The 16685-nt window shown below is 36.2% G+C and overlaps 1 protein-coding gene across 1 annotated transcript; it reads left to right on the top strand.

The window, feature by feature from the left end:
• Nucleotides 1–4: 4 nt before the first annotated feature.
• Nucleotides 5–9911, top strand: LOC139947871 (vacuolar protein sorting-associated protein 52 homolog). Its single transcript, XM_071945698.1, has 17 exons — nucleotides 5–58; nucleotides 1027–1155; nucleotides 1324–1399; nucleotides 1758–1825; nucleotides 1997–2172; nucleotides 2676–2826; nucleotides 3250–3350; nucleotides 3609–3741; nucleotides 4246–4303; nucleotides 4411–4541; nucleotides 4887–5042; nucleotides 5670–5788; nucleotides 6377–6500; nucleotides 6838–7041; nucleotides 7516–7693; nucleotides 8121–8239; nucleotides 8642–9911. The coding sequence occupies exons 1-17, from the start codon at nucleotides 11–13 to the stop codon at nucleotides 8786–8788; spliced, it is 2118 nt and encodes a 705-aa protein (XP_071801799.1). The 5' UTR covers nucleotides 5–10; the 3' UTR covers nucleotides 8789–9911.
• The last annotated feature ends 6774 nt before the right edge of the window (nucleotides 9912–16685 follow it).

Here is a 16685-nt window from a genome sequence, read left to right as displayed (position 1 = left end):
ATGAAACAAAATGGCGACGACCGATGTGAGAACTGCGGATGTTATCCACGAAGACGAGGCAAGTTTGTCTTAAATAGGACATAGTCATTAATTTCAATGCTAGAAATGAACCATTGATATGTAAAGTGTTGATTAGTGTATCATTTAGTTAACGCTTGTGTGGAAGTGTTACTCTTTTAACGAGAAAGCACTGCCAGATGTGCTAGTTCTGTGTTCTGTGTTCTCTCTGTGTTGACATTTATTTCATTAGTTAGGGCGCCCTCTCGCTATGCCTGCTATGTATGACATGTTGGAAGAGGGTGGGTGTGTTGTGAAAATAAATTTATAATAACAAAACCTTGGACTTTTAAAGAGTTCTGGATGACAATGTTTGTTATTTGTTTTCCTTATTATAAATATGATAACACATTCAGACAGCTGAGCTATAAATTTGTGCAGGAAATCAAATCGCAATATTGTTCAACCCAGAGCCAGAGGATCACAATCCAATCTTTTGAATTTGATGAGAAATCATTAGAAATTTCTAAACGAATATAGGAGATGGCAGTCATCAACGTCAATCTGCAGCCCTATCAAAAAACTGTTCCCAAAACTGAATTAAGCTACAGATCATTCTGAACCCCAGTATAAATTAGTAACATGGGCAGGATTGTTGGTGCTTACTCCCGGAAGGTTTGACCGCTATCGTCTCCAGAGACGCAGGGAATGAGCCTCATTAGTGAGTTCTAGTAGGAGTAGATGGTGATATGGTCACACAATTTGAGGAAATCGAGCATAAAAATAGCGCCACCATTGACATCCGTGATGGTGATGTGCTTTACAAACTGAGCTATCACCAAAAGGACAAACAAACTGGACAACATCAGTCCTACACGTATGAATTGTTGTTAAATAAGTATAGCATTAATTGCTGTCTATTTAAAGCAATGATGAGAGTATCTGAAAAGGTTAATATTTAATAAGAGCCATATTTCTCAAGTTGTTCCACTAATTGCGATTTTGTTTCCATTGCATGTCAATTTACAGAGCTTGGATCTTCCCGAGTTGAATCTTGGTGTTCTGGATCTAACATCAGATGAGTTCATCCTTGATGAGGTAGATATTCATATTCAACAAAATCTAGAAGATGATGTTGTCAAAGCAGCTCTTGAATCGGTAAGTATAATTCTTCCCACTACAAACCTACCCCCCTCTTTCCCACTCCAAACCTTGCCCCAAACCTAACTGCAATGGATACGACAATACAAGAGTTTAACAATATTTTTTCAACCCTTTGTGAATTGTTTCTGCCCTGATTTGACTTACTGTGTATTTGATTTGCAGGGAGTGGATCTTCGTCAGTACTCCAAGCAGGTTGAAGCCGAGCTCCAGACAGTGGAAAATGCCTCAATCCAAGACTGTATCCTTTAAGACTTCAACTAATGGATATGAAAAATGAGTATAGGTGTGTGGACTGGATAATTGTGTGTGGATACAGTACAGAACTTCCCTACTGAGAAAATGACATCCATAAAAGCCAGAGTGTGGAGTTTTAGAATGTTTAGATTTAGAATAATCATTCAAGGTGATGAAAGTTAGTGGATGGGTGGATTTTCAATGAAAGTTATAGTGGATGTGCGGACTTTTGTTGATAGAGGTTACCATTGGTTGATGTTGTTGGATTTATAGTGGATATAAGGTGTTTGAAATTTGTTGCATTTGAACTGGTTGTTGATACTTTACACTTCTTAATAAATAACTCTTAACTGATCTAACAGATATTAAAGAAAGCCAAAACATTGCCAGCTTACACAACCAGATATCGGCATGTGACACAATACTTGAGGTAAGTACCTGTCAAGCTTTAGACAGAAGGGATAAACCCTGTAAGCATGGCAGGAGGTAATAATGGTGTATGCTCTACTTGGGTTGGGGTCCATTTGGCTTGAAAGGAGCCAAATATATACATACTATTCTTGTTAAGTATTATTAACTGATTTGCGTTTGTGCCTTACAGCGGATGGAGGAGATGTTGAATGGATTTCAGTCGGATCTAGGAAGCCTCAGCGCCGAGATCCAGACGCTACAGAACCAATCCATCGCGATGAACATCAAGCTGAAGAACAGACAAGCAGTCCGTGGGCAACTCAGTCAGTTTGTGGATGAGATGGCAGTACAGGAATCCATGATCACGTAAGTGGCAATTCTCCCCCCCCCCTTTTATTTTGGAGTAAATTTTGACTAAAATGTATTGGTTGACCAAATTCTGTCCCCCCATACGGGAAAATAACCTACATGTAGGCTGGATTCAAAAGAGGGCGCTATCAGAGGAAGTTTGTACACAGTTCACTGTATGATGGGACAGAATCTCCTGCTACACCGACAATCATCCAACTATTTACATGTTGGCAGTCTCCCTATTTTGTCAATATGTTTTCGGGGGTGCCAGTCAGAAGCCATTCAATCTTTTAACTGCCGTGTAGACAGGGATCACACCAAAGTTTACGATACAAACTGGTGGGGGAAGGAGATGGATCACTTTACTTTTTATGTACAAATATCAAGTAAACAGCCACAAAGGGAAACTGACCGGGCAGATTTAAACAATCTTGAGTTTTACAAAGAAAATTTGACTAGAGCAGGAATCCAACCTTTGGAGAGATTTTTATTTTGTATTGTTTCTTGTTGACATACAGTCACATCTTAGACACATCGGTCACAGAGCGACAGTTCCTAGAGCAACTCCATGAGTTGAATCACAAGATAAGCTTTGTCAAGGAGCAGTCCTTTAAGGAGGCCATCTCATGTAAGGATGTACAGGACATCTTAGAGAAGCTCAAACTCAAGGTATATTGGCTGATCCTTAAAATTTAGTCTGTACCTCATCTTTTTAACCAATAGCTTCGAGATTTAAAATCCTTTATACCATACCTGTACGTGATTATTTTCAATCAAAGAGAAACTTTTTTCCTAGAAATATTTTGTTTTGTTTGTCAATGGACCTGTTAAAATGACCACCATCAAAACACTTAAATTTGAATAGCAGTATAAGCTTGACATGGTGTATTGCTTAAAAGTTATGATTATTTGTTTATTGAGTTCTACAAAGCAAACTTTAAAGAAAACTATTTGGATGGGGAAGAATTTCTAAAAAAGACCAATGTATTATTCTTTAAATGAACTTTGTCATGTTATGCTTATCCTTGGCCTTGACAAGGCATTTTGTTATAACCATTTTAATATGAAGTTGAAATAACATTTTTGTTTCAGGCAATAGCAAAGATTCGTGAGTTTCTACTACAGAAGGTGAACCAAATGAGGAAACCAATGACGAACTACCAGCTACAACAGAACACCATGCTGAAATTCAGGTGGGTCATCCCAATCCTTTGCACGGAATGCAGTAAAAAAAATAACAGAAAGTTTACACAAACTTTGTCTGCCACTTGTTAAATTCTTCATGTCGGAAAACATGTTATCTGCAAACAAAATTTGTACAGACTTGGAGTGGATTTTTTTAAAGCATACAATGTAGAACAACTTTGGATTTTCCTCAAATTAGTAGTAGCTTGATTTTCTCCTGTTTTTCTTTAAGACCTGAAAACCACTTCTCTCATTTATATTTGTAGATTTTTCTTTGAGTTCCTGTTAGCCAATGAGCGGCACATAGCCAAAGAGGTACGTGACGACTATGTGGACACAATGAGTAAAGTGTACTATTCATACTTTAAAGGATACATCAGTAGACTCATGAAACTACAGGTAAGACTACTCATCTAAAACTCATTTATAGACGGTTTTAGTCTTGTGAGTAAAGACCAAATGGAAAAATTTCTTCCAGCAATTTCACACTTAGCCAGTTACCCCACAAGGTTAGATTTTTTTTTTAAACCATTGCTTCTCATAATTCAAGTTTTGATGAGCATTTATTTGTGAAGTAATCACCAATCTATTGCTTTTCCTTAAATACTTTAGGAAAAAATCAAAAAGTACGCTTTAAAAAAAACAAAAAAAAAAACTAATCTAGACTTGTGGGGTTTCTGGCCAAGTGTGAAATTGACGGAAGAATCTTGTTCCCTGTGGTCTAACCTATTTTACGAAAAGGATTCACTTTGAATTGTGTAATTTTTTAGTCAATTATAAACCTAAATGAATTGGATTGATTTGAAAAATGTAAGACAAGTGGTGATGTGGACATTTTTAGTGATTAAATCAATGGCACCTTCTGATTCTCTATGTTTTTTATCTTCTTCTTCTTATTCTCAGTATGATGAGGTTGCAGACAAGGAGGATTTGATGGGAGTTGAAGACACTGCAAAAAGAGATATCCTTTTTTATACTCTGAACTATTTTTGACTCTGAACACAGAATTACTCAAATGAGTTTCTTGTTGTTTTTACCTTTTGTTTGCGTTTCCTTAACATTTCACACGATTTTTCTCCAAACCGTCTCTCAAAAACCGCTCCACTGTTTTTACTCTTGGTAACCGTGGCAACATCATCAACAACAATCTTGAAGCACCAATTATTATTCCACACGCTGCACAGAAAGATGATACCAAGGTACTATTCTGGTTTTTGTTTTCTATTTTTTGTTTACAATAAAATAATTCAAATAACTAAAAAGCATAAAGAGTAGTAATAATTTTTATCAGGGATAAAAATGTTTACTATTTTGTTAACTATACTGATGTGATCTTTGAGTCCTGCATTAAAACGTATACAGCTTCTGTTGGATTCAAAACCACAACCCCTGCATTCCCAGATAACTTAACCACTAGAAAAACGATTGTACCCAGTGTCAAGATGCCAATTCAAATTGTTTAAACATACCACCTCAACATTGGGTTCTACCTGTAGCTTCAGACCTTTATGTCAGCAGCCATTCTGTATTTGTTTGAATTTCAGCATACTTTTGAGAGTCTGTTCCGCAGCCAACACTACGCACTCCTTGACAACTGTTGCCGGGAGTATCTGTTTGTTTGTGATTTCTTCATGGTGTCTGGCTCCAGCGCCCAAGACTTGTTCAACGCCATCATGGGAAAAACACTCTCCATGTTCCTGGTAAGATATCAACTCATTCGGTTGAAACTTGTTAAAATGCCGAGTTTATCTTCCAATACTCTGTTAAACTGATTGACTATTCAATGCCATTCAGCTGGGTTGAGTAACTTGTGACCGAGCTTTTTGTGTACTGTCCATATTTCATACTGCAGGCTGGCATAGTGCATCTATCACACAAAACCCCAATGTGTGAGGTGAAATGGTCTGACAGTAGGAGGGTTGACTGTGTACTAAGAGCAAGCTCAAGTGTGCACCATGGTTAGCTAAATGTCAACCTATTTTGACTGTACTCCAGGCTGGTTGACCATTTTGAACCAGCCTCGGGACCATAATTTCTTCCCTGGTCCCAGTAGTTTTGTTTAATGCAAACTCGTGTAAAACACAGAATGGAACCAGTGACACCATAGCAAAATAGCAGTGGGAAATGGAAGTGTTGAATACCGTACCAATAGTTGACTAGACTTTCAAACGAGTCGTTGGAGTGTGTACATCAATGCTCATGTACATTGTTAGTCAGTGATCAATCATAGGCAAACTAAATGTGCACCCGAACTTGCTCTAAATTGTCTGCTTGATTAGATAAGAAGTTCTGTTTTGATTTGATATGAAGTTCTGTTTTAATTGTAGAAACACATGGACATGTACACCAATGAGTGTTTTGACTCCATTGCTGTGTATCTATGTCTACACATCATCTTGAGGTATCGGATGCTAATGCACAAGCGAGCTGTGCCAGCCCTAGACAAGTAAGTTGACTACCCTCAAATTTTCTGCTGTACAGTTAATTGGTGTTCGGAGTATAGCGCAGAACATCTCTTGTTTTTGCGTTTTTAGGTGTTGGTAGCATTTCACCCGGAACACCTCCTGCTTTGCCTTCTCTTTTTCCTCACAGGTATCCCCCTTTTTAGCTTGCCTTCTTTTTCTCCCTCTTCCCACATTTGATATTGTCCTTTGTGTTTTCCATCTTCATGTGGTTAAACCAGCCACTTCCCTGCAACCCCTCCCCCACCTTTTGTCTCTCTGTGTTTGTTTTTACTGTGTGCTCTCTGACTCACTCTCTATTCATGTATTTCCACTTGTCTGCTTATATTACTCTTACTTACCCGTTTATGTTTGTTGTGTTGTCATTTAGCCTTCAAGAAAGACTCTGCTAGGGTTCAAACAGCAGGCCATTAACTTTTTTGTTGTTGCATTTATACAATATGTCCTTTTTGGTGGTAAGAAGTTTGCAACAGCTAATTATATTTTCTGACTTAAACATTGTTTAACCATGGAGGTAGCTCCATGGTTAAACCTGCTCAATCATCCACCTTTTATATTTCATGTTTTTGCAGATATTGGGAGACACTTCTAGAAATGTTATGGCCACGTTTTGAATACATCTTGGAGCTGAATATCCACAGTATTAAGGAAGCAGACCCACAGAGGATGGGTTCCATCGACATCAGACCGCATTACGTGAGCAAACAAACAATTAGTTAACGAGGGACTTTACTGGTTACTCCCGAACTAAACTTCTAAGATAAATGGGGGCAATGCCATGGATACACTGAGAACCAAAATTTTACTATCTATTCTAGCCCGTATTGGTAGCCAATTTTAAACATTTTGACAGCTGTGATGGATTCCCAAATGCAAGTTCTTTTATTGTAATTACTTTTCCTTGACCCTTGCCCTTTACCAAGCATTTTTATTTTTTTATAATGCACAACTTGTAATACATCAGGGAGCTAATATCAACTGTTCACCCGAAATAAACCATGTTATATTTGTGTACTGTTTATGTTTCAAACAGATCACACGTAGATACGCGGAATTCTCCGGCGCTATCGTGAGTTTGAACGAGACATTCCCAGATGAGCGAGTCAATCGGCTATTAGCCCGCCTCATGTCAGATGTAGAGAACTTCATCCTGAGAATGGCGGCTGAGTTTCCACTACGGAAGGAGCAACTCATCTTTCTTATCAATAATTATGACATGATGCTCAATGTCATCAATGTAAGTCTCAAGATGTTTAGATGAGTTTACCAGAAAATAGTTTTAAGAGCAAGTTTAGTCTGAAGATTGTATTCTGCCTTATCTGATGGCCAAGTTAAATAAAACACCAGTGGATCGTCCCAACCCTCATAATTTTTGAAGCCCCATTCTTGTTTTTCTTCTTCTTTTGTCCCTCTTGGCTTTTTATCTTGGCACCATTCTTTGGACGTTTCTTTCAGACATGACCTTTACTTTGTGAATTGATGTTAGTCAAACCTTGCGGCCGTTTTCAGCCGCTTTGGACATTTTGGTTCAAGCTGCTTGTGGCTGCTATGGTCTGTAAATGGTTAAATTCACTTTGATAATCCACTCTGTTTCTTTCAGACATGACCTTTACTTTGTGAATCGATGCGAGTCAAACCCTGCTTGTGGCCGCTATGGTCGGTAAATTGTTAAACTCACTTTGATAATCCACTCTGTTTGTTTTTCTACCAGGAGAGGACAGCGGAAGATTCTAGGGAATCGGACAGCTTCCGGCAGCTTCTTGAGGCAAGAACTCATGAGTTTGTTGAGGAGGTGTTGATGCCACACTTTGGTGCCATGATGATGTTTGTCAAAGATGCCGAGTCACGTCTTGAGAGGGGCCAAGCGGACATGATGAAAAATCAAGATCGTAAGTCGAGTTCAGTTCTTGCGTCTTTAGGCAAGACACTTACTATTATTGAAGTAAGTTTTGAGGGATGGCTATGTGTTTATGGTAGATGTTGTTTAATAGGGGGATTGGCTACACTAATGTCTGATAGGCACTGCATCGAAACATACCCAAAGATTCGGCAAGAACGTGCGTCATAATTGAGCAGTTAACAGCACCGGACTCAAGCTCTGGTAATTCTGTTCAGCAGAGTGTGGGCTTGAGTCCCGGTAGTGACACTTGTATCTTTTAGCAAGACATTTAACCATTATTGCTGCAAGCATTGATTTAGATGTAAAGCTGTGGGTCCTGTTTGTTGTGTCATGCACATAAAAGAACCTAGTACACTATTGCTAAGGGAAGGGCTTTGTCCCAGTATTTATAAGCCTTTTTTGTCTTGATGTTGTAGGTCGTGTGGAGCAACTGGTGAGAGAATTTGGCACTACTTGGAAGCAAGCAATTGAGACGATCAACCAAGACGTTATGAGATCCTTCACTAACTTCAAGAATGGAACCAGCATCTTACAAGTAAGTTAACCACACCACCTTGGAATCTTAAATAAGACATTTATTATTCTCATCATCATTAGACATAGACTCTGTCACCTCATCCTTAAATTGTTATGGGGGCACATTTGTGGAGACCCAACCTTCACCTGTTCCAATGTATTAGTTTGTTTAAGATCTCAAGGGAACTCTGCAAACTCCCACAAGGGAATATAAACACCAAGTTGCCAATGTATAAGTTTGTTTAAGATAATCTTCCCATCAAGGGAACTCTGCAAACTCCCCAAGGGAATATAAACACCAAGCTGGCAAAAGCCAATCTCTCTCATACAAACATTGGTTTAACGTCTTCCCACGAATCAAGAAATTGTGATACAGTAGCAAGATGACATAATCTATGTGAATTCCTGTGGTCTGTTTCAGAGCACATTGACTCAGCTGATTCAGTATTACCATCGCTTCCAGAAGATTCTATCTCAAGCTCCCTTCAAGAATATGGCGGTACGTGGGGAACTCATTAATATTCATCATCTCATGGTAGAGGTCAAGAAGTTCAAACCTGCTTTCTAAGACACACCCCCCCCCAATAGATAAATAAATATTTAGGCCCTTAAAGGCAGTGGACACTATTGGTAATTACTCAAAATGGTTATTAGCATAAAACATTACTTGGTAACGAGTAATGGGGAGAGGTTGATAGTATAAAACATTGTGAGAAACGGCTCCCTCTGAAGTACTGTAGTATTCGAGAAAGAAGTTATTTTCCACGAATTTGATTTTGAGACTTCAGATTTAGAATTTGAGGTCTCAAAATCAAGCATCTGAAAGCACACAACTTCGTGTGACAAGGGTGTTTTTTCTTCCATTATTGTCTCGCATCTTCGACGACAAATTGAGCTCAAATTTTAAAAGGTTTGTTATTGTAGGCATATGTTGAGATACACCAAGTGAGAAGACTGGTCTTCAACAATTACCAATAGTGGCGAGTGTCTTTAATAATGTAATAAATAAGTAATGAAATAAATAACTTTATAAATATGTATATAATTACTTAATTATATATACGTGTGTGTTCTTGTACACACATGAGAAGCCTCTGGTGCATTTGTATGGCCAGGATAAACTGAATCGCATGAAAATCACAGCAAGACTTGACTGCCTCTGTATATGCAATTTCAGAACTAGCTAACATGTGTTTTATTATGTAGTAAGATACATGTAGTTGAACCGTGTTTAAACGTTGAATCGTTACTTTGTAACCAAACAAGCTGCGTTGTCTTTTGTCTCGTTGATTCCACAATTGAATCTTGTACGTGTTTTCATCATACATTAATCCCCTCTTATTGATATGTAATATCAATGTTGGTTGTCCTGTAGTTACTTGTAACTTATTATATGCTTATTGTAGTTGATATTGAGTAATTGATCTTCATAGAATGATAGCTTGTATATATTGTATCCAAATTATTATTTTGCAATTGTTTGACCCTACCAACATATAAAGCCTCCTGTCAATTGTAACCTAAACATTGTGTATGAATGACTCTATACAGTCCGGTTAAGCCTAAGGCCCTTATGTACACTAATGGATTCAGGGACGTAACCTTTTTGGGGCAAAATTTGTTCAAAAGTCCTTGTAGATTTTTTCAAGCAAAATTTGACAAGTTCACAAGGCTATAGCCTTGTAGATTTTTCCGAGCAAAATTTGACAAGTTCACAAGGCTATATAGCCTTGTATATTTTTCGAGCAAAATTTGACAAGTTCACAAGGCTATATAAGCCTTGTAGATTTTTTCGAGCAAAATTTGACACGTTCACAAGGCCTTGTAGATTTTTTTGAGCAAAATTTGACAAGTTCACAAGGCTATAGCCTTGTAGATTTTTTCAAGCGAAATTTGACAAGTTCACAAGGCTATATTATATAGCCTTGAAGATTTTTTCAAGCAAAATTTGACAAGTTCACAAGGCTATAGCCTTGTGTATATTTTTCGAGCAAAATTCATGAAGTTCACAAGGCTAAGCCTTGTAGATTTTTTCAAGCAAAATTTGACAAGTTCACAAGGCTTGTGTATATTTTTCGAGCAAAATTCATAAAGTTCACAAGGCTATAGCCTTGTAGATTTTTTTGAGCAAAATTCATAAAGTTCACAAGGCTATAGCCTTGTGGATTTTTTCGAGCAAAATTTGACAAGTTCACAAGGCTATAGCCTTGTAGATTTTTTCAAGCAAAATTTGACAAGTTCACAAGGCTATAGCCTTGTATATTTTTCGAGCAAAATTCATAAAGTTCACAAGGCTATAGCCTTATAGATTCTTTCGAGCAAAATTCATAAAGTTCACAAGGCCTTGTAGATTTTTTCAAGCAAAATTTGACAAGTTCACAAGGCTATAGCCTTGTAGATTTTTTCAAACAAAATTTGACAAGTTCACAAGGCTATAGCCTTATAGCCTTGTATATTTTTCGAGCAAAATTCATGAAGTTCACAAGGCTATAGCCTTGTAGATTTTTTCGAGCAAAATTCATAAAGTTAGCAAGGCTATAGCCTTGTGAATTTTTTTTGAGCAAAATTTGACAGGTTCACAAGGCTATAGCCTTGTGTATATTTTTCGAGCAAAATTCATAAAGTTCACAAGGCTATAGCCTTGTAGATTTTTTCGAGCAAAATTCGTAAAGTTCACAAGGCTATAGCCTTGTAGATTTTTTCAAGCAAAATTTGACAAGTTCACAAGGCAATAGCCTTGTAGATTTTTTCAAGCACAATTTGGCAAGTTCACAAGGCTATAGCCTTGTATATATTTCGAGCAAAATTCATAAAGTTCACAAGGCTATAGCCTTGTAGATTTTTTCGAGCAAAATTCGTAAAGTTCACATGGCTATAGCCTTATAGATTCTTTCGAGCAAAATTCATAAAGTTCACAAGGCTATAGCCTTGTAGATTTTTTCAAGCAAAATTTGACAAGTTCACAAGGCTATAGCCTTGTAGATTTTTTCGAGCAAAATTTGACAAGTTCACAAGGCTATAGCCTTATAGCCTTGTATATTTTTCGAGCAAAATTCATAAAGTTCACAAGGCTATAGCCTTGTAGATTTTTTCGAGCAAAATTCATAAAGTTAGCAAGGCTATAGCCTTGTGAATTTTTTTTGAGCAAAATTTGACAGGTTCACAAGGCGTATATTTTGTGTATATTTTTCGAGCAAAATTCATAAAGTTCACAAGGCTATAGCCTTGTAGATTTTTTCAAGCAAAATTTGACAAGTTCACAAGGCTATAGCCTTGTATATTTTTCGAGCAAAATTCATAAAGTTCACAAGGCTATAGCCTTGAAGATTTTTTCGAGCAAAATTCGTAAAGTTCACAAGGCTATAGCCTTATAGATTCTTTTGAGCAAAATTCATAAAGTTCACAAGGCTATAGCCTTGTAGATTTTTTCAAGCAAAATTTGACAAGTTCACAAGGCTATAGCCTTGTAGATTTTTTCAAGCAAAATTTGACAAGTTCACAAGGCTATAGCCTTATAGTCTTGTATATTTTTCGAGCAAAATTCGTAAAGTTCACAAGGCTATAGCCTTGTAGATTTTTTTGAGCAAAATTTGACAAGTTCACAAGGCTATATATAGCCTTGTAGATTTTTTCGAGCAAAATTCGTAAAGTTCACAAGGCTATAGCCTTGTAGATTTTTTCGAGCAAAATTCGTAAAGTTCACAAGGCTATAGCCTTGTAGATTTTTTCAAGCAAAATTTGACAAGTTCACAAGGCTATAGCCTTGTAGATTTTTTCAAGCAAAATTTGACAAGTTCACATGGCTATAGCTTTGTACATTTTTCGAGCAAAATTCATAAAGTTCACAAGGCTATAGACTTGTAGATTTTTTTCAAGCAAAATTTGACAAGTTCACAAGGCTATAGCCTTGTAGATTTTTTCGAGCAAAATTCGTAAAGTTCACAAGCCTTGTAGATTTTTTCAAGCAAAATTTGACAAGTTCACAAGGCTATAGCCTTGTAGATTTTTTCGAGCAAAATTTGACAAGTTCACAAGGCTATAGCCTTATAGCCTTGTATATTTTTCGAGCAAAATTCATAAAGTTCACAAGGCTATAGCCTTGTAGATTTTTTCGAGCAAAATTCATAAAGTTAGCAAGGCTATAGCCTTGTGAATTTTTTTTGAGCAAAATTTGACAGGTTCACAAGGCGTATATTTTGTGTATATTTTTCGAGCAAAATTCATAAAGTTCACAAGGCTATAGCCTTGTAGATTTTTTCGAGCAAAATTCATAAAGTTAGCAAGGCTATAGCCTTGTGAATTTTTTTTGAGCAAAATTTGACAGGTTCACAAGGCGTATATTTTGTGTATATTTTTCGAGCAAAATTCATAAAGTTCACAAGGCTATAGCCTTGTAGATTTTTTCAAGCAAAATTTGACAAGTTCACAAGGCTATAGCCTTGTATATTTTTCGAGCAAAATTCATAAAGTTCACAAGGCTATAGCCTTGAAGATTTTTTCGAGCAAAATTCGTAAAGTTCACAAGGCTATAGCCTTATAGATTCTTTCGAGCAAAATTCATAAAGTTCACAAGGCTATAGCCTTGTAGATTTTTTCAAGCAAAATTTGACAAGTTCACAAGGCTATAGCCTTGTAGATTTTTTCAAGCAAAATTTGACAAGTTCACAAGGCTATAGCCTTATAGTCTTGTATATTTTTCGAGCAAAATTCGTAAAGTTCACAAGGCTATAGCCTTGTAGATTTTTTCAAGCAAAATTTGACAAGTTCACAAGGCTATAGCCTTGTAGATTTTTTCGAGCAAAATTTGACAAGTTCACAAGGCTATATATAGCCTTATAGCCTTGTATATTTTTCGAGCAAAATTCATAAAGTTCACAAGGCTATAGCCTTGTAGATTTTTTCGAGCAAAATTCATAAAGTTAGCAAGGCCTTGTGAATTTTTTTTGAGCAAAATTTGACAGGTTCACAAGGCGTATATTTTGTGTATATTTTTCGAGCAAATTCATAAAGTTCACAAGGCTATAGCCTTGTAGATTTTTTCAAGCAAAATTTGACAAGTTCACAAGGCTATAGCCTTGTATATTTTTCGAGCAAAATTCATAAAGTTCACAAGGCTATAGCCTTGAAGATTTTTTCGAGCAAAATTCGTAAAGTTCACAAGGCTATAGCCTTATAGATTCTTTCGAGCAAAATTCATAAAGTTCACAAGGCTATAGCCTTGTAGATTTTTTCAAGCAAAATTTGACAAGTTCACAAGGCTATAGCCTTGTAGATTTTTTCAAGCAAAATTTGACAAGTTCACAAGGCTATAGCCTTATAGCCTTGTATATTTTTCGAGCAAAATTCGTAAAGTTCACAAGGCTATAGCCTTGTAGATTTTTTTGAGCAAAATTTGACAAGTTCACAAGGCTATAGCCTTGTAGATTTTTTCGAGCAAAATTCGTAAAGTTCACAAGGCTATAGCCTTGTAGATTTTTTCAAGCAAAATTTGACAAGTTCACAAGGCTATAGCCTTGTAGATTTTTTCAAGCAAAATTTGACAAGTTCACATGGCTATAGCTTTGTACATTTTTCGAGCAAAATTCATAAAGTTCACAAGGCTATAGCCTTGTAGATTTTTTTCAAGCAAAATTTGACAAGTTCACAAGGCTATAGCCCTGTAGATTTTTTCGAGCAAAATTCGTAAAGTTCACAAGGCTATAGCCTTGTAGATTTTTTTGAGCAAAATTTGACAAGTTCACAAGGCTATAGCCTTGTAGATTCTTTCGAGCAAAATTCGTAAAGTTCACAAGGCTATAGCCTTGTAGATTTTTTCGAGCAAAATTCATAAAGTTCACAAGGATTTTTTTTAACAAAATTTGACAAGTTCACAAGGCTATAGCCTTGTAGATTTCTTCAAGCAAAATTTGACAAGTTCACAAGGCTATAGCCTTATAGCCTTGTATATTTTTCGAGCAAAATTCGTAAAGTTCACAAGGCTATAGCCTTGTAGATTTTTTTGAGCAAAATTTGACAAGTTCACAAGGCTATAGCCTTGTAGATTTTTTCGAGCAAAATTCGTAAAGTTCACAAGGCTATAGCCTTGTAGATTTTTTCAAGCAAAATTTGACAAGTTCACAAGGCTATAGCCTTGTAGATTTTTTCAAGCAAAATTTGACAAGTTCACATGGCTATAGCTTTGTACATTTTTCGAGCAAAATTCATAAAGTTCACAAGGCTATAGACTTGTAGATTTTTTTCAAGCAAAATTTGACAAGTTCACAAGGCTATAGCCTTGTAGATTTTTTCGAGCAAAATTTGTAAAGTTCACAAGGCTATAGCCTTGTAGATTTTTTCAAGCAAAATTTGACAAGTTCACAAGGCTATAGCCTTGTAGATTTTTTCGAGCAAAATTCATAAAGTTAGCAAGGCTATAGCCTTGTAGATTTTTTCAAGCAAAATTTGACAAGTTCACAAGGCTATAGCCTTGTATATTTTTCGAGCAAAATTCATAAAGTTCACAAGGCTATAGCCTTGAAGATTTTTTCGAGCAAAATTCGTAAAGTTCACAAGGCTATAGCCTTATAGATTCTTTCGAGCAAAATTCATAAAGTTCACAAGGCTATAGCCTTGTAGATTTTTTCAAGCAAAATTTGACAAGTTCACAAGGCTATAGCCTTGTAGATTTTTTCAAGCAAAATTTGACAAGTTCACAAGGCTATAGCCTTATAGTCTTGTATATTTTTCGAGCAAAATTCGTAAAGTTCACAAGGCTATAGCCTTGTAGATTTTTTCAAGCAAAATTTGACAAGTTCACAAGGCTATAGCCTTGTAGATTTTTTCGAGCAAAATTTGACAAGTTCACAAGGCTATAGCCTTATAGCCTTGTATATTTTTCGAGCAAAATTCATAAAGTTCACAAGGCTATAGCCTTGTAGATTTTTTCGAGCAAAATTCATAAAGTTAGCAAGGCTATAGCCTTGTGAATTTTTTTTGAGCAAAATTTGACAGGTTCACAAGGCGTATATTTTGTGTATATTTTTCGAGCAAATTCATAAAGTTCACAAGGCTATAGCCTTGTAGATTTTTTCAAGCAAAATTTGACAAGTTCACAAGGCTATAGCCTTGTATATTTTTCGAGCAAAATTCATAAAGTTCACAAGGCTATAGCCTTATAGATTCTTTCGAGCAAAATTCATAAAGTTCACAAGGCTATAGCCTTGTAGATTTTTTCAAGCAAAATTTGATAAGTTCACAAGGCTATAGCCTTGTAGATTTTTTCAAGCAAAATTTGACAAGTTCACAAGGCTATAGCCTTATAGTCTTGTATATTTTTCGAGCAAAATTCGTAAAGTTCACAAGGTGATAGCCTTGTAGATTTTTTTGAGCAAAATTTGACAAGTTCACAAGGCTATATATAGCCTTGTAGATTTTTTCGAGCAAAATTCGTAAAGTTCACAAGGCTATAGCCTTGTAGATTTTTTCGAGCAAAATTCATAAAGTTCACAAGGCTATAGCCTTGTAGATTTTTTCGAGCAAAATTCATAAAGTTCACAAGGCTATAGCCTTGTAGATTGTTTTGAGCAAAATTTGACAAGTTCACAAGGCTGTAGCCTTGTAGATTCTTTCGAGCAAAATTCGTAAAGTTCACAAGGCTATAGCCTTGTAGATTTTTTCGAGCAAAATTCATAAAGTTCACAAGGATTTTTTTTAACAAAATTTGACAAGTTCACAAGGCTATAGCCTTGTAGATTTCTTCAAGCAAAATTTGACAAGTTCACAAGGCTATAGCCTTATAGCCTTGTATATTTTTCGAGCAAAATTCGTAAAGTTCACAAGGCTATAGCCTTGTAGATTTTTTTGAGCAAAATTTGACAAGTTCACAAGGCTATAGCCTTGTAGATTTTTTCGAGCAAAATTCGTAAAGTTCACAAGGCTATAGCCTTGTAGATTTTTTCAAGCAAAATTTGACAAGTTCACAAGGCTATAGCCTTGTAGATTTTTTCAAGCAAAATTTGACAAGTTCACATGGCTATAGCTTTGTACATTTTTCGAGCAAAATTCATAAAGTTCACAAGGCTATAGCCTTGTAGATTTTTTTCAAGCAAAATTTGACAAGTTCACAAGGCTATAGCCTTGTAGATTTTTTCGAGCAAAATTTGACAAGTTCACAAGGCTATAGCCTTATAGCCTTGTATATTTTTCGAGCAAAATTCATAAAGTTCACAAGGCTATAGCCTTGTAGATTTTTTCGAGCAAAATTCATAAAGTTAGCAAGGCTATAGCCTTGTGAATTTTTTTTGAGCAAAATTTGACAGGTTCACAAGGCGTATATTTTGTGTATATTTTTCGAGCAAAATTCATAAAGTTCACAAGGCTATAGCCTTGAAGATTTTTTCGAGCAAAATTCGTAAAGTTCACAAGGCTATAGCCTTATAGATTCTTTCGAGCAAAATTCATAAAGTTCACAAGGCTATAGCCTTGTA

The sequence above is a fragment of the Asterias amurensis genome, chromosome 15, assembly GCF_032118995.1.
Source record: "Asterias amurensis chromosome 15, ASM3211899v1".
Taxonomy (NCBI): Eukaryota; Metazoa; Echinodermata; class Asteroidea; order Forcipulatida; family Asteriidae; genus Asterias; species Asterias amurensis.
The sequence above is the reverse complement of the archived record's forward strand: the minus strand, read 5'-3'. Positions and strand labels throughout refer to the sequence as shown.